Source organism: Lotus japonicus, chromosome 5 (genome assembly GCF_012489685.1).
Source record: "Lotus japonicus ecotype B-129 chromosome 5, LjGifu_v1.2".
Lineage (NCBI taxonomy): Eukaryota > Viridiplantae > Streptophyta > Magnoliopsida > Fabales > Fabaceae > Lotus > Lotus japonicus.
The window spans coordinates 54,618,653-54,637,387 of NC_080045.1; the positions used below are offsets into that span (position 1 = coordinate 54,618,653).

Below are 18,735 nucleotides of genomic sequence, written 5' to 3' on the forward strand. Positions count from 1 at the left end.
GTTCATAACTCGGAGTTGGACATTTGGACATTCCAAGCAATCTAATGTCTAGGATACTCAAACTGGGGGCAATTGTTACATAATAGAATAATCGGCCAGTAGTTTGACTTAATTTTTAAAGGTCCCACGCATTGTGAAAATGAGAATTCCTAATTAAGTCTCTTTAGAGATATACTGAGTGTTCCTTTATATAAGACCCCTTACTAAATTTTAGAAAATTAACATGTATTTCTCTTTTTCATATATACCCTTGCCTTTATTATACTTTTCAAATTTCAATTTTTTATTACCACTAGTAATTAGTTCTCTTCAACACTACTCAATATATTATTTAAGAGTAAATATGAAAGATCGTATTAACATTTTAAGACATATATTAATACTAGTACGATAACCCGTGCGCTGCACAGAATTTTATGTTAGAATTTTGTAATAAATAAATTAGTTTTCATATATATGTAATTTTTAAATTATACATAAGTCAATCATGTAATAATATATGAAGAGAAAAATAGAATAAATAAATGAAATTGTGTTGTACACCTCAAACATTTCCAAAAACTTCATTAAACACTACATTTATAGTACTGGTCTGTTGTTTGCCTGACTCATCTAGTATTCAAAGTTTAAGACTTTTTCTTGAGCGTACTCTAGAGAGAGCTACATATAACTGACCATGAGTGAAGACGGGTCTCAGAAAGAAGAGCCCAACCTGAGATAGTGTTTGCCGTTGACTTTTGTTTATGATCATCGCAAAGCATACTGCAATTGAAAACTGTCTTCTTCTGAATTTAATTGGAAATTTGGATCAGAAGGAACCAAGTCCATTATTAAAATGTGCACTTTGTCATTAGCATTGGTTCCAGTGATAACAGTTGCACCAATATAACGTTCACCAAGTTCATCAACAATTAATCTGGTTCCATTGCATAAACCTGCTGCTTGGTCTATATTTCTCAAAAGCATGATTGAAATACCAACTTTTAATAATAGTTTGTGGTTTGACATTCCTAAACTTTTAGTGTCGTTAAAAAATTATGTGGTAAACCACTCACCTCGGATTTCAGAATGCTCATAAGATCGCAAGGCAGAGTTGGAGCTCATATATTCACGTTCTGGTGCAACTATCAAGCCAAGCATGTAAGTGTTTATCATTTCAACAGCCTCCAGTGTAGGAGTTAATATTACTCTATCTTCAAAGAATTGCGGGTCTTTCATTCTGTGCGGAAGGTCAAGATATGTACATTTAATCTATTCCATTATTGAGTCAAGACGAATTGGGATGAGCTCATCTGACATATCTAGTTTTATACTCGTGCATTGGAGATATTCTATAGTTTTATTTACATAAATATTTTGAAAAATTAAAAAAATACATTGAAATTATATCAAAATTATTTTTGACATGAAAATATATCTTATCGTAAAAGTTTTTAACAATGTAATTTAAACTTAATAATTATATATATATATATATATATATACATTGAATTTTTTTCTAATCCTCATATAACATAATTTTACTACTACATTTTCATTATATCATAATTATGAAAAAATAAATTTTAATAGTTTTAATATGAATAGATTTTCATGTAAAATGTTTCTTCTGTGAGATATTTTCATCCTGCAATTTGTACAAAAATAAAAGAAAACTATATTTACATGAAATTATATTTCAAAGCAGTGAGATTTTCTTAAAATTTACATTTCTAGTATTTTCATGTAAAATTTACTTCTAAAATTATTTTACAATAATGAAAAAGGTATTGGAATGATATTAACGATTTTTCTAATATGCGCGTTCATACTTATTCTATATTTACTCTTAAAACTATCTGAAAAATTATAAAGAATGTACATAAACTATAAGAAATTTTTTTTATGTTAGTTTTATCATGAAAGTAATTTCATTTAAAATGTACCTCCCCGTTGGAACTTTTAACCCTGTAATTTGTACAAAAATAAGAGTACATTATATTGTTTGATGAATTTCTTTTCCTACTTTTAGTTAATGAAAGTGATACACTGGTGCTTTTAGTTTCACTTTTAGAATTTCTTAAACTCATGTTAGTCCAAATTTATTATTTTTCCTTATAGAGTTTGTTCTTAATACTAACTAAAGTGTTCCCTTATCTTGGGGTTACAAATAGAATCTTTAACAAATATGACGGTGAAGTAGTTAAGTTGATATTTTCAAAATTAAATTTCAATTAATGTTATGATTATTCAATTTAATTGATTCTTTCTTTATTTCTCTCTTGTTCTAGTTCTTTGATTGAGACTTTAATGCCATTACGATTTCCCATAAAACAAAATTTAATTTGAAAATTTCTTGACATAAAAAGCAATAAAATTTCTTTCTATTCTATAGTACATTAGCACAAATAATAAGTTTCCTCAAATCGCAAAAAACATGCAACATAAGCATGTTTGTAGTGGAAAAACAAATTTGATTTGAAAAGCTCAAGTTCTTCATTAGAATTAGCTCGATATGGTGTCAAAATCACTCTCTTTATAAATTGTCTAATGTCAAGGTACTTTAATAAAAAAAGAGCAAAACTCGAGAGTCAATGACATGTGCTTAACATGTTAGTTTTAACATCACAATATTTTCATTAAAATTTTCCTTTCCACCATGTCTTTGTACTCTAAAAAATATTGAAATTATATTAAACATACAAAATGTGAAACATCGTTTGATACATCAATTATAATCATAATAGAAAAGAATCATCCCAAACCCATTTTCATTTAAACAACTTGAGGAAGAATTTCTAATCAATCTATTTTCCAGCAAATTTGGAACTGAAATACTTCGAAACCCAAAAACACCATCAGGAGCAGCTCCTACTAAATAGACACCACCTTGTTTCCTAAAACAATTGTACTCTCCAAAATTAACTATCTTCAACACAAATTCTCAGGGTCTGATAGAGAAGTGATCTTACATCTTCCAAAGAAATATCTTTTAAATATATTTTCAGAATCAATCATTTGAAATCTGAACAAAATAACAGCTCTTTGTACAAAAGTTACATATATGAATTCTACAGTGAAAAGCACAAAGTAAACACGGGCAGTCACACCCTCTCTCCATTTCTCAATAACTCAAATGGGGGCCTCATTTTATTATATTGTTACTTCTTCAAGCACATACTGGTATGTACCTACTAATGTCAGTTTCTTATGAAATTATATTAGTAAAATATTTCACTTATCAAATATTGTTACCTTTCTATATTGCACATCAGTGAGGGTAACTTGTGATGAAATAAGAAAAAGCAAAGGAAGTGACAGTGTATATGTTCCACTCCAATATGTTCAATGTCAATAGTTTCACATTTCAAATCACTTGGATATGAACTCTTATGAATAAAGTTCATGCTCCATCAACTACCCCTAAAATTTGAGAATAGAAGTAGAAAAATATTCAATATAGAAGACCAAAATTATATGAATGAAGTGCTTTGGTCACTATCTTGTGCAATTCTGCATCAGGTTGTGAAGAGAGCTTGATAAGTGACAACATAGACTAAAGTATGAAACTGATACACAATATTTTTTTTAAATTTACATTTTAAAATTCTAGAATAATTTTTAAAAGCTTATCCCGTATAGCTTTTGTTTGACAATAATATAACCACTTTATTAGCTTTCTTTGTATCCAATCAACCTTCTCTCTCTCTCTCTCTCTCTCTCTCTCTATGCTCCTGCCTGCTGCCCATTTCCTTCTTTCAGCTTCTTGTTGCGTATGTCCAATGGCACCTTGATTCTTTGAGGTTCCGATTTCATATTAGCCTAATTTAACCAACCAACACACACATGGACCAAAATATAAAACAGACACAAAAGTAGCTTCAAACTAATACATTAATCAAACAGTGCCAACTAAATTAAGTTTTCAACCAAAATAGACCTGCCTCCCGCCATCCCAGCCATGTATGCATGATCTCGTGAGATGTGATCATTCCAGATCCATACTTTCAGTAAAAAACCTGTAAATAAAAATACATTAACGCATATTACTTGAGAGTCTATTATTATATAGAGGAACTACAACCAATCCCTTGGCTTGATTTGTTTCTGACATGTCATCCATGATATTGGAGCAATTCTATATGCCACCTCATCAATGTCATAAGAACCCATAATTCTTCACATACTGCATTCTCTTACCCATTGAAAATTTGAGGACATTCCAAGCAATCTAATGTCTAGGATACTCAAACTGGGGGCAATTGTTACATAATAGAATAATCGGCCAGTAGTTTGACTTAATTTTTAAAGGTCCCACGCATTGTGAAAATGAGAATTCCTAATTAAGTCACTTTAGAGATATACTGAGTGTTCCTTTATATAAGACCCCTTACTAAATTTTAGAAAATTAACATGTATTTCTCTTTTTCATATATACCCTTGCCTTTATTATACTTTTCGAATTTCAATTTTTTATTACCACTAGTAATTAGTTCTCTTCAACACTACTCAATATATTATTTAAGAGTAAATATGAAAGATCGTATTAACATTTTAAGACATATATTAATAAATCTCATTACATATTTTCTTAATTAGTTATTTGAAAATTGTCTTATAATTATGATCGGAGGTTTTTTTTTTGATAGGCAATAAAAATATATTGAATAGAAGTACAAGGGGTACTTCAACCCAATACAAAGAAGAAAACAAAAACAGCAAGAAGAATATGTACAAGACACAGAGCCTAATAGTGACAACTCTACCCACCCACAACCTTCTTGAGAAAAGACATTATAAAAGGGGCCTCATTAAAACCTTATTAGGATAAAACCCCCTTGGGAAAACCTAGTAAGGAAAAAGAGTACCCAATTTATAATGAAAAAGGAAATCCCAAGAAAGTTTACAAGAAGATATGAAACCCCGACCCAGTGTCAAAAAATCCTTCCAGCAACTTGAGCTCCAATCAGAGAAAGAACTAGAAGGCCCGCAATTCCCATTGAAATAAAAAAACCGAAGCCCAACGGACCACTCCTTCCAAATGTGCCAATAAAATGGTAACCAAATATTCCACCATTATCAATTCAGAGATCATATGCGTTACAAAAGTAGCAGCTTTCCTTCAAATTGCTGCATAGTACCACCGAATATTCAATCCCAACAACTATATAGTTCCAGAGCTTATACCAAAAAATACTATCACACCCTCACAATAATCCAGCAGTCCCACGAATTCCTTTTACCCAGGCTCACTTCTGCATCATAAGTGAACCAGCAGCAAACAAAATGCAAAAGGCTATCTACCACTGAGGTTATACTTGACTTATACAGGAATACAGATTCATCACCCATTCCACCATTGCACATTGAAATTCTTTCACCTCTGAAGAGATCCAGATCCATGCTTTCCACTGAATCACATCCAATAAATTGTCCCAGTCAGGAGCCTCGTGGGAAAAAACCAATCTGTTCCTGGAACACCAAATTGTCCACACAATTGCACCCCAAATCGCCCACCACACACGTTGCTGTTTTCGGATCCAATTACCATGAATAAACTGGAGGAAATGCGCCTTACTATCATTAGGCAAAGCTGTACAATAACCCAACCATTTCAAACACGAATACCATACAGACGAAGTCTTCCTACAAGAGAAGAAAAGATGCTCTACAGATTCTTCATAATCAGAACAGAAGGGACATAGTGAATCTGGGGTGTTTAATTGTATTCCTCTTCTAGACAAATTTTGCTTGGTCTGCACACGTCCCCAATGTAGTTTCCAGATGAAGGTCTTTACATTAGAAGGAACATAGGCCACCCAAATATTCATAAACTCATTCAGCTGCTGCTGATTTGAATCCCCCCTGAGTAGTGAGTAAGCCGATTTAACCGAGAAACCCTCACAGATGTTGTCCTTCCATAACCATTTGTCAACAGTATTCTCCTTTAATTGGACCTGACGAATAATACTCAACAGCTCAGCCACCCAAACTCTTTCCCACTCCCTTAAATCTCTTCTCCAATTTAACTCCCAACTCCACACACCATCGTGCCACGAACCCATATTGCCTAGGACCTGTTGTTGCTGAGAAGAAAGCTGGAAAAGTCTTGTGAATTTCGTGGCCAACGAATCACAGCCAATCCATGTATCCTGCCAAAACCGTGTGTGAGCCCCATCACCAATCTTGCGACTTATAGCATTACTAAACCAGTTACCGTTTGGACTTTCAAAACACAGTTTCAAGATATCCTTCCACCATGGTGAGGCATTACGATACTGAGAGGAAGCAAGCACACCGTTGTTCACTTTATACTTAGAGGTGATAATGCGAGCCCATAGACCACGTTCACCACGGCATAGCCTCCAACGCCATTTACTAAGGAGTGCTGTATTGAACATTCCCCAGTTTTTAACTCCAAGGCCACCAAGCCGCTTGGGTTTACAAACTGTATCCCAGCTGATCCAAGCAATCGTCCTTTTATTTTCATCCAAACCGCCCCAAAGGAAGTTCCTCATGATGTTGGTGCAATCTTTTTCCACTCCTGCCGGCATCTTAAAAAATGACAGATAGAAGAGAGGAATAGAGGACAAAGTGCTTTTAATCAAACATAGTCTCCCCCCAAAAGATAAAGACCGTCGTCTCCAATTTGATAGTCTAGCACGTAGCTTGCTTAAGATTGGTTCCCAAAAATCCAGCCGTCGTGGGTTGCCACCCACCTGAATCCCCAAGTAAAGAAAGGGTAGTCGCATCTATAAACACTACAAAGGGAGAAGCTTAAGCTTACTGTTCACTTTGAGTGTTTGTTTCGGTGTATGCTGGTCCATGACAAGGGGGTATGTTGTGTCCTTTTGTGGAATTTTTTAAGGGAAATATCAATGTGCTTTGACTTTTTGTAATAGATGTCGGTTCAAAAAATACTTTATAGGACCCAGAACTGAGTTGTTCAAGAACTATGGAAGGAAAATCTTTTTTCTACGCAAGAAATTGTCAGAGTGCAAATTGGATGATAAAATCTATTAAAAATCAGTGTATCTGAATATATAATATATATATATATATATTTAGTTACTTAAATTATTTAAATAGACGTATGATTAGTAAATTTAAAAATAATTATTTCTATGTATTTGAAAAAAAATGTAATAGAAAATAATTAATTAAAAAAGGTCAAACTAGAAATAAATAATATGCGGAGATATTATTGCAGTAGGTTGGGCAGATTAGGTTTGAATGGTTTATTTTGTAACATGTATTGCTTATCTCTCGCAACTGTGTTCGACGGCTCCAACTCGCTAAGGTCATGAAGATTGATTAACGTTTAGAATTATGGATGATTTAAATGTTTGAATCGTTTTATTGGTTGATTGAGGGTATTGATTTGAGGTTCCTTCTTTAATTTGTGTTATTTGGGTTGAATTTGTCGATAGATTGGTTTTGAAGATTATGTTAGTTTTAATGAAATTTTGTTGGTATAAAAGAGTAAATCAATTTTTTATGTTGGGTGTGATGTCAGAGTCAGAGGCTGAATTGCTTTTTCTGCTTGAACGGTGTTTGAGAATGCTTTTAGGTTCTTTTGATTTGTAGCTTCAGTTTTGGTGCGTATCTGATGCAGTGAAATTTAAAGATTTTATGTTTATGTGTGTGTGTTTTACTTTATTGGAATATCATGTACTTTGAAAAACTTTTGGTGCGTAGGATTTTTTTACTGGTACAGACTGTTTTGATGCCTATATAAGCTTCTTGAATTGTCATTGTGTATGTTGACAAGTACAAATACATTAAGAAGAATTTCTTCCCAAGTTTTTGATATGTCTTCTGCTTCTTCATTTGATTCTGTGTTGTCTCTTTGTCCTCCAAACCATAATTGGAGAATCAAAGTTAGGGTGGTTCGTATGTGGATTGCTGATTCTTATGTTGGAGACAAACAACCTGTGGCAAGGGAGCTCATATTGGTGGATGAATGTGTGAGTATAAATTGAATTAAAGCTGTGTTATTTTGTTTGGGTGTGAAAAATATTTGATGGGGTTTTGTGTTTGTCTTTGCAGGGTGGAAAGATTCAAGCTACCATAAGGAAGTTGTTGTTTAGGAAGTGGGCTGAGTTAGTAGTTGAAGGAAATGTGTATGTGATCACTTTCTTTCATATGATTCCAAATGTTGGTTCTTATCGCCCCACTGAACATGGTTTTAGGATTTTATTTAATTGCAAGACCAATATGACTCCTTGTGAAAGTAGTATCATACCAAGGTGGGGTTTCTCATTTAAGGATAGTGAGAAATTGAATGGGAATGGTGTGCAGCCAGAGTATTTAGTAGGTAAACATTTTTTTTTATGTCGAATATGTGATTGTTTGTCTAATGTTTCAACAAATGATGTAAATCTTTTTGTGTAGATGTTCTCGGATTGGTCACTTCAGTCTCTGATCTGAGGACCTATGTAAAAGAAGGAATTTCCACTAGGATGATGTTGCTAGAGATCAGTGATGAGAAGTATGTGAATGTTGTTCAAATTTGATGGTTTTATGTAGCAATTTAGATAAATTGATGAGCTAACAATTTTGTGTGATTTAAATAGGGGAAAAGTTGATTGTGCTGTCTTTGGGGAATATGCTGATTCTGTTTCTGAATACTTTTCTGCCAATAGAAATGAAAAACCTATTGTTGTTTTTCAGCTTGCTAAGTTGAAAACCTTTCGAGGTTTGAATTACAATTACACGAGTTATTACATTTTACTTTTTATCTGTTTTGTTGTAGTTTCAATTTGTCAATTATTTCTTCCTATGTTGTGTTAAGTTGTAACTTTGTTTTTTAGGCAAAAGTGTTGTGCAAAATGTCATGAAAGCTTCTAGGATTATCTTTAATCCTGCTATTGCTGAAGCCATCTCATTCATGGATAGGTATGCAAACTGTATTTTTTTTTTATATTACTTTGGTTCATGATAGTATGTGTAATGAATTGTTTTCTCTTCAAGGATTGCTATAATTGATTTCAAAATCAATGAACCTGTTGGGCTCATCTACACTCCTAAGCCTGCTGTCCCTGTGTTTGAAGATTTTGTCAGCAACAATCCGAAGAAGACAATTGCTGAGTTGAATGAAAGTATTGAGGTATTTATTGTGTGTCATTGGTGTTTGCAGAATGTTTTATAATCTGTTATTGGGTTAGGGATTTGTGTTGTTTTTGATAGTCCATTTTCTGTAGGATGGAATTTCCATTGTGCTAGGAAAGGTTGTTAGTTTATTGCAAGATGACCAATGGTGGTACTTTGCTTGCAAGTGCCACAAAGGGGTTGCTTATGATGATGGCTTATACTATTGTGGTGCATGTATGAAACATGTTATTGATGTTATCCCAAGGTTTGGTTTTCAATAAGATATATTGCATCTTTTACTGTTTGTAGTCAAGGTTTTAATATATTTTTATGTGGTTGTTTTAGGTATAAGATCAAGATTGAAGTTAGTGATGGTACTGGTTCTGCAAGCTTTGTTTTGTTTGACTTTGATGCTCAGCATCTCTTAATGAAGTCATGCAAGGAGCTGTTGGCATATGTGAAGGTATTATATCATTGGTTTAGTGTTGGTAGTATGTGGCTACATTTTCAGGGTGTTGGTTATCATGTGTATGACAAGAATGCTATTGAAGTTTTACTGGTCATTAATTGAATATTTTATTGCTATTGATAATAGGATCCAAAGTCTGCGGAGTTTCCTTCAATGATAGAAGATATATTGGTTGGTAGAGAAATGCTGTTTAAAGTTGAGAAGAAGTCAAACACTGTTTTTCAATATGATGATTCTTATCGCATTAAGAGGGTTTGTGATGAAGCTGCTGTGATGGAGGCCTACAAATCAGATGCTAATGCTGTGGTGCCTAATGTGGTATATTGTTAGTTGTTTTGTTTCTATCTGCAATAAGTTTAATTTTTATATAATGGATGAAATTAAGAAAATTGCAATGTGATGGGTTTAATTGGTTGTAGGTTGAATGTTTTAATGCTGCCCCTGTGGTGAATCTATCTGAGGAAAAGGATTTGTCCCAGTGTCCTGTTCAGTCATCTGAAATTTCGACACCGGAGGTTTTGACTCCTTCACTTGCTGCAGGTCCATCTTATGTTGGATGCTCTGGGAATTTGTTCAAGAGGAAGGTTGGGGATGATGTGGCCAAAGTTTGTGAACTTTCCAAACTTAAGTTGAAGCAAGTTAAAATGGAGAAAGAGTAGTGAATTGTGATCAAGATACACCACTGGCATATTGTGTTAGACTTTAAGTAATCATGTATTTATGGAGTCTTTTAAGAATTGAATAAGTGGTGGTATTTGAGTTGTTGGTCTGTTGTTGTAAATGTTGAAACACCTTAGGTGTTTTGATGTAGTTTGTTGTCGTTGGATTGATGTGTTTTCTACAGTTTGAACTATGTGATTATTATTATGTTGATTGTAAACAATGTTATGTTATCTTCAATATTAAGTGGTGTATTATTTGTGGAGAAATATTGTTATTTTTTATATGGATTTATCATCAGTGAGTTATGGTTATATGTGTTGTGCAGTGAGGTACTTTGTTAGGCAATTATCAGGTTGGGCTCCTTTAATGAATTATTTTATATGTTTAATATTTATTGTTTAACTACTATGTTAAATACTTATAACAACAGGTTGTGTTTGGTTGAGTTATTAAAACTATTTGTTAAACACTTAAAATTAGAGTGTGATTAGTTTGTGTTTTCAGGGGTAAAAGTTGTTTGGTAACCGAAGGTTTTTTTTTTCTGGTTTTCTTTAAATCCAATAGAGGTAAATGTTATGAAAGACTCTCTATATCCTGATGCATTTGTTGGATTTTATATTAGAAATGTGAGATTATAAAACATTGTATTGGAAATTCTGATATGTATGCCAGTATTTGTATTTAAAGTCAAATCGGATTTGTTGTTTATTTAAAGAATTTAAGGATTAAGAACTTAGATCTTAATTATGTAGTGGTTTTCACAATATGAGTATACATATATATATTAGTTGAATAAGAGTTAAATTTTTATGTTTGTAGTGTTTATGTTTTGGTATTATATCATATAATTGAATTATGATATTTTTTGTGAAATTTTGTTGATACTATTAGGTTAAAAAATACTAATTTCTGTGAAATAAAAAAAATTAGTTATTCAGTCTAGAAGTGTAAAAATTATATGGTAACTATATTGTTATTTTTTTTTTTTTATAAAAGTCAGCGAAGATGCTGTTGAATTATTTTGTAATTTATAGGAATATCATAACAAACTTTAAAAGGTTAGAGTGGTTAAGATTTGAAGGAAATCATTCAGGAGGAAATTTCAAATTTCGTGGGGAAATATTTTTTAAGTTTTATAATGTTGATTTTTTTTAACTTTTTATGTTGAAGTTAGTTTAAATTTTTTAAGTGGAAGTTAATATATATTATTTAAACTGTGCTGCTTAGAAATTAATTGGATGGTTTAGTATTTAAAAAAATAAATGATAAAAAATAAAAAATCAAATCACGCGTTTAGGTATTTGGGTGTTGTTGGGGAAACCTTTGTTTTCACTCTGTTTGTGTTGAAGGGTAAGATTTTATCGTGTTGCTTATTGTTTGGAATTTGTTGAGTGGATTCAAGTCTTTTCTTGCTATGATGAAGAAATTCGATGGGGTTCAATGTGGATTGCAATAGAAAGGTTATTCTGGTATTAGAAACGTTGGACTTGTGGAATGTTTCGAATTGGAAAGCTACAGGTAAGGGTTTTAATCCTTTTTAAGTAGAGACTGGGTGGATGTTTTTGTATAATGTTGTATTTGATTGAGGTTATTTTTTAGTTTGTACTTTATATTGATAAGGTTTTGTTCAGTTTCTAAGAAAACTGTAGCTGTCTTCCAAATTTGAGTTATGCCAAAAATTACCCTTTTGTTATTGCATAAAATAAAATTAGCCTTTTGTGAAGTGGATGTGCAATGTTTATAAAAGTATGGAGGTACTTTAAGAGATCAGGCAAAGTATATATGATAAGTTTCCTGTTTTGTAAAAGTGAATCAGTACCTTTGTAGAAGTTATAAGACCACAGTTTGCTATTTTTTGAAACCACTAATGAGTCAGAGTTTTGTGAGCTATAAAAGGTTCATTTTGAGGACTTATTGGTTTTTAATTGCTCTACTCTTAACTAAATGGATAGAATTTCTGATATCTGCCCTCCAAGTGTTAGATGGTGTATCAGAGTGAGAGTGATGCGTAGATGGACTCTACCAGTTATCCAGATGAAACAAGAAGTTTGTTCATTGCATATGGTATTCATGGATCAACAAGTAAGAATTTCGACATTAGAATTATGATCAACATGTATATGTATAATTTGTGTAATGTGGTGATATTTATGTATATACTTTGAAAAATTCTTAGAGTGTGTAACATGATTTTTTGTATTTATGCAGGGTAGCAAAATTGAAGTCTCATTGAGTAAGGCTATGTATCGCAAATGGGCTGAAAAATTTGTTGAGGGGAATGTATATGAGATATGCTTTTTTAATGTTCTTCCTGTGAAGGGTTGTTATCGTGCTACTAACCATCCTTATAGGATTCTTTTTAGCAAGAAAACCTCTGTTGTTCAATGTGAGTGTGATTTTATTCCAAAGTTGGGGCTATGTTTGAAATCATCTGAACAAGTTACTGCCTTGAATTGTGATCCTGATTTCTTAATTGGTAATTATATTTTTTTGGTCTTTTTTCATTTTCTTAAAAGCATGGACCTATGGGGTGGTATTTCAATCTTAATATGTTTGCCTAATTATATTAGTTTACTGTTTCATCTTTGATGTTTTTTCCTACAGATATGGTTGGATTATTAACCGCGGTGTCTCCTGTTAGGGTGTGTCATCAAAGAGGGGTGTCTGTGGAGATGATGATAGTGGAATTGCTGGATATGAGGTAATTGGTTTTGTCATGAGCTTCAGTTTTTAGTTTTATTTGTTTATGTTGCTTTCAGTTTCAAGAAATTTTTGATGTCATTTGAGTTTATGTTTTCATGCAGAGGTAAACTTCCATTTGTTTTGCTTGGGGATTCTGTTCAGTGTGTTTTGGAATTTTTGTTGTTGCATGGCAATCAGAAGCCTGTTGTAGTTGTTGAGTATGCAAAGATTAATGGATTTGAAGGTATAGTAATATTGGTGGTATCAATTGTCATATTGTAGTGTTAGTGGGTAATTAAAAAATATTTGATGATTTTTTAGGAGAGAACTTACTGCAGATAGTAGTACCTGTTTCAAAGATATATATGAATCCAGATGTGCAGGAGGCAAAATCCTTCATGAGTTGGTACTGTGTTATATGTGATACTTTTTAATTTTATGGAAAATACATGAGGTGCTTTTTTTGATTTAGTATTTTGAGTTCAGGGTGTGTGGTAACGTGCTTGATTTTGGTGGACCTATCCGGGAGATAAGTAAAGAAGATGATTGTTACCGGATGTTTAATGACTTGGTTATTAGGTATCCTAATAAGGTAAACTGTTTGAAAACTCATGTGTACTTACAGTTATTAAAATGAGTTCCTTTTATATTTGAAAATAACATTGATTTAATAATGGTTGTATAGGAAGGTCAGTATGTTGATTGTGCATCTTTTAGGGAGTATCCATTGTTACTAAGTGAAGTCAATGAATTTGAAGATGAGGTTGCCTGTAAGGATTCAAACCCAGAAAGGAAATTGTGGGAATTTGGTTTTTGTCAGAATATGGATTCTCATTGTGTTTCTCTCTTTTGGCGGAAGACTTTTTTTGTGAGTTGATCTACACCAATGTAATATTATAGTGGAATTGTGTTTGTATATTGTTGACATAATGTGTTTGTTCTTTCTTATTGTCTTTGGTAGGGATCAAGCTTGCAATTTGCTGAATTTGAAGAAGAGTTTGATGATGTTGAAGATTTTATTTTGTATCTTGATTCCCAAAGGGATTCCTCTAGATTTGATGGATTATCCAGTTCTAAGGATGAGAATAAATCAAAAAGGCTGAAGGGATTTGATGGCTTTGAAGGGTTTTCAATTAGGGAATGTAGTGACTGCAAAGTTTAGTATTTTGGGGTGTATTTTTGTGACCATGTTTATTATTTGTATGAAATTTGAATGATTAGTATGTGGCTGTGTGTTTTTATGTATTTGGTATAACATGGTTATCATTGGGGATTTAAGGTCAGGTTGTATTGTAAAATTGTTGTTTTATTAATGAGTAGTGTTACTTTTTGGTATCATTTAAGATATTCATAAGTTGGTCTTACTTCCATTGAATTATTGTCTATTTTTTCTTTCACATAATTAGACGGACAATGCTCTATGGTGGAAGAATTTTAATATATATAATTAATTATATGTGGGTGTTCATACAATTTTTGTGTTAAATAGATGTAAATGAAATAGTAGAACATATTTAAAATTGAAGTGAAATCAATGATTTATGACTTTTATTTTGTTTGAGTTTATAGATCGTCAGTATATGTTTTTTAATATAATATCACAAAGAGAAAAAATATGATAAACTAATAATTTTAGAGGTTTCGATTCTCTATATTCATCAGAAGTCCAAATTTTTTAAGAAAAATAATGTTGTTAAACTAAAAGATTCAATTTATCCCATTGTTCATTTTTTATGATATTAATTAGAATCTTTTTCCTATTGTTATGTAGAAGATAAAAGAAACCACTGGATAATTAGTTTCTTTTGTGTAAAATAAAATACTTAAAGCGATATATATGTGATTAAAATAATTTTAGCTTAACAAATTTAGTTTTGAGTTTCAGAACAAGTATTTTGGTTGTTGCATAATTTTTTTTTTTTATAAAAGCAGGTAACAAGTCATTAAGAAATTATCAATTTCAGATTTAATTTGAATTTCTTATATCAACTTTTTTTGTATCTCTAAGTTTATTAAGGTTTATAAATTATACTTTAGTAAAAAATGAAGAAGGCATGTGCGAAAAAATTGTTAAATGTATTAATATTTTTTGGGTCGCAATTTATGTAGTTTTTTTAATATAAATGTAGATATTTTATTAAAATGTAGTATCTAATATTTGTGTTTTGGGTTTAGTTTTCAAGAAGAAATGAAGGTAATCTAATTTGGCTAACTTAGGTTTGTGTGTGTTTTGTAAAAGGAGTTTGGGATTAGGTTTAGTTGTATTATCTGGTTAGGCTGGTGAGTGACACTTATATACAACGTGTTTCACTAGGAGTTGTCAAGAGAAGCTGTCGGTGGTTTTAGAAGCGGTTTGTGGTTCCAGAGGTTTGCAGAAATATCTTTTCTGTTTCGATAAAGATGGAAGATTTTGTTAATGGTTCCATCTTCTATTTTTGTATGTGTGTGTCAGGTGAGGGCCACTTTAGCCTGTCTTTTGTTGTCATTTGGAGTTAACTATGATTAGATATGTTTATGGATATCCAATGGATTTTGTGTTTTCTTTTAAGTTGTGGAAACAAGTAGAATGATTTGGAAGGACAATCTTTGCTTTTTATCTACCAATCAGAGAGGAGTTGAACTGATGCATGTCTGTTAGAAGATTTATTTTATAAGTAGGAGTAAATATAAGTGTAGTTTTTTTGTTAGATGGTGACTAGAAACTGTTGGCATGCAAATTCATTTTGGGTTTAGTTAATCTTACATGTCTGCTAACTACAGGTTACACTAACTAAGCATGTTATTTGTTATATGTATTTATTCTGGTGTGAATATCTGTCAAGCACTGCAACGCACGGTAACTGTTTGTTAAAATGTGTGAGCAGCCAAAAAAAAGTTCACCACTTACTTTTGGATATTAATCATCCATACATTTCAAAATTTAGATAGCCCGCCTAATTTTCCCTATAAAAGGTACTTCCATGTAAGTTTTATTGTTAGTGTTGAGTGGCTTATTTTTTTGTTCATCCTAATTTAAAAGAATTCCGTTTGTGTTTAATCATGGATGATTGTGTTTCAATGGGTGTTGTCAGATCTTTATGTCCACCATCTCAAATTTGGAGGGTAGTTGTTAGAGTTATTCGTCTTTGGGTTACCTATTCTAAGAATGGTTCTGAAGAACCAAAAACTGTTGAAATGGTGTTGATGGACCATTATGTAAGTGAACAAGAATCAGTTTATTCTAAAATGTTTGGGGTGTATGGTTATATGTATTTGGAATGGGTTTTTTAAATTTATGATAGGTTTCTTGTGTTTTACGTTTGTATGCTGAAAAAATAGTTGGAGTAGGTTGTAACAGATGTAAAAATGATGAAACAAATGTTGGTGACTAAAGTTTGTTTTGATGAGAAACAAATTTAGTGAAGATTTCATGCATGCTGTGTTTTATGTCTTTCAAGTGTTGAACTTGAATATCTATACATCTTTTGAAGTCGTGGGAACATTTGGGGTACATGAATAGTTGATGAAATTTAAATTTTTTGTATAGGAAAAAAAGTGACATGTTTATTTTGGTATTTTTCTTACTATATTGAATTAGAAGTTATGTTCTTTTTGTTAATTTTTTTAGGGTGGCAAGATCCAGTGTTCATTAAGAAAGGAGATGTTTGTGAAGTGGGGTGATAAGTTTGTTGAAGGAAATGTTTATAAGATAACATTTGGGCGTTTAATTCCAAATATGGGAGCTTATCGTGCTACTGACCATCCCTATAAGATGTTTCTAATTGAGAAATCAAGTGTGGTATCGTGTGAAATATCTAAAATTTCAAGGTGGGGTTTATCACTCAAGAATTCTGAAGAAGTTAGAAGGATTGGTTGTCAATCTGATTACCTTCTTGGTATGTGTATTGGATTCTTTTAGTCCATTTTGTTTATAGTGTTGAGCTTTAATATCTGTTTTCAGCTCACAACCTGATTTTTTCTGGATTATTTATTAGTCTAATTAATTGTGGTATGTATTTTAGATTTCATCGGGTTATTGACTAACATCATTGAAGAAAGGACATGTGTGAAGAAAGGAAAAATGTCAAAAATGATGATAATAGAACTTTGTGATGACAAGTAATAATTTATCCCTTAGTCTTATCATTTATGTTAAATTTTTTATGTTCATGTTTTGTTAGTTATTGATTTCATTTGTATATTAATTTGTGAATGTTTTTTAACAGGGGAAAAGTTGAATGTGTGCTGTTTGACGACCATGCAAAATTTGTCACTGATTATGTTTCTTTACATTCCAATGAGGAATCTATCTTGGTGTTTCAACTTGCTAAAGTCAAAAAATTTAGAGGTATTGAAATGTAGTTCATTTATTAATAAGTGATATGTATGAACTGGTGTATATGATTGTGGAGAAAATTCTGTAAGTGTGAATATAAGTACTAATGTGAGTGTATACTTTGTAGGTCAAAGTGTCCTACAAGGTGTGGTTGGAGCTTCTAGACTGAGTTTCAATGCCCAAATTCCAGAGGTTCTTTCATTTTTGAATGGGTAGGCCATATTTTGAGTTGCTTATTCCTGGATTTCTTATAAATTGTTTCTATCTGATATGTTCTTGTGTGTAATTGTAGTATTGCATTGCATGGTTTCTCTGATGATGATCCAAATGAATTTAATGTCAATGAAGATGGGATTTCAATGGTTGATGATTTTATCAATAATTATCCTAGGAAGACTATTAAGTCATTGATTGAGACCAAAGAGGTGATTGTTCTACTTAAAATATTTTGATGTCTAAAAAAAGTTCAGGTTAATACATGTAATGAATTTATGAACTTAATGACCTAGAATTTATTACTGTTGTATGAAGTTTTATATTTTTTTTTGCAGGATGGAGATTTCATAATTAAGGCAAAGATTGTTAAAATTTTACAAGAAGATGGTTGGTGGTTCTTGGCATGCTTGTGTGATCGTGCTGTCATTATTGAGGACGATTTTTATTATTGTAGTGCATGTTTCTGCCGAGTGAACTATGTGTGTGCTAGGTCGGTTGCTTACTAATGTACCTATGTGATTTATGCAAAGTATATTTTATTTATAAATTTTATGATTGTACTCTTTGAATCAACTGTATTTTCTTTTGTTTTTAGGTTCAGGATTAAGGTACAAATATTTGATGGTTGTGATTCGATTGACATCGTCATGCCTGATCCAGTTGTTGAAAATCTGCTTAGTAAATCATGTAGGGATGTGCTGAATGAGATTGTGGTAAGAACTTTAGCGGTTTTAACTTATGATATTTACAAGTATGCTAAGTTCACATTTGTAATGTAAATTAGGGATTTTATTAAATATCTGAATTCTGCAATGTGTAGGATCCAAACAAGTCTGAGGTGTGTCCTTTGATTGAGCCAGGCTTGGTTGGCATAGATATGTTGTTCAAGGTTGAAAAGAGAATGATTAACCTATTTCACTATGAAGATCCATACCATGTGAAGCGCATTTGCAATCAAGCTGAAATAATTGATCTGTTTATGTTGAATGAAGCTATGGAAACCCCAGTTTTGGTGGGTTATTTTGACATAGTTGTTTCATTTTATAGTTAATATTACTATACAAATATTGTAGTTTATGCTGATATAATGAATTCCCTGTTTTTAGGCTAAGTTTCCTGGATCTTTTTCTGCTGTGAGTGTTGAGGACTATGATTTTGATATGGACTTTCTACTGAGTCCTGTGGATTTTCTACCAGCAGTGGAGAAGCCAAAAAGAGTATTTAGTGTAACTGAGTATGGCAGTTGTTCTAAGTCTTATAAGAGAAAGTTGGAAGAAGAATTCGATGAGCAAATGGATAATCATCGTGATAAGGGGCA

General features: G+C 32.1%; 1 protein-coding gene across 1 annotated transcript; it reads left to right on the forward strand.

Moving 5' to 3' along the window:
• Positions 1–7,203: 7,203 nt before the first annotated feature.
• LOC130720092 (replication protein A 70 kDa DNA-binding subunit C-like) lies at positions 7,204–10,470 on the forward strand. Its single transcript, XM_057570695.1, has 10 exons — positions 7,204–7,946; positions 8,029–8,296; positions 8,374–8,470; positions 8,556–8,677; positions 8,793–8,877; positions 8,953–9,088; positions 9,183–9,337; positions 9,418–9,535; positions 9,668–9,859; positions 9,961–10,470. Exons 1-10 carry the CDS (start codon positions 7,740–7,742, stop codon positions 10,198–10,200), a joined length of 1,620 nt encoding a protein of 539 aa, XP_057426678.1. The 5' UTR covers positions 7,204–7,739; the 3' UTR covers positions 10,201–10,470.
• The last annotated feature ends 8,265 nt before the right edge of the window (positions 10,471–18,735 follow it).

Coding starts and splice junctions, on each gene's coding strand:
- LOC130720092 (XM_057570695.1), top strand. CDS start 7,740: ATGTTGACAAGTACAAATACATTAAGAAGAATTTCTTCCCAAGTTTTT. Junction 8,297..8,373: donor GCAGCCAGAGTATTTAGTAG/GTAAACATTTTT, acceptor CTTTTTGTGTAG/ATGTTCTCGGATTGGTCACT. Junction 8,678..8,792: donor TAAGTTGAAAACCTTTCGAG/GTTTGAATTACA, acceptor TTTGTTTTTTAG/GCAAAAGTGTTGTGCAAAAT.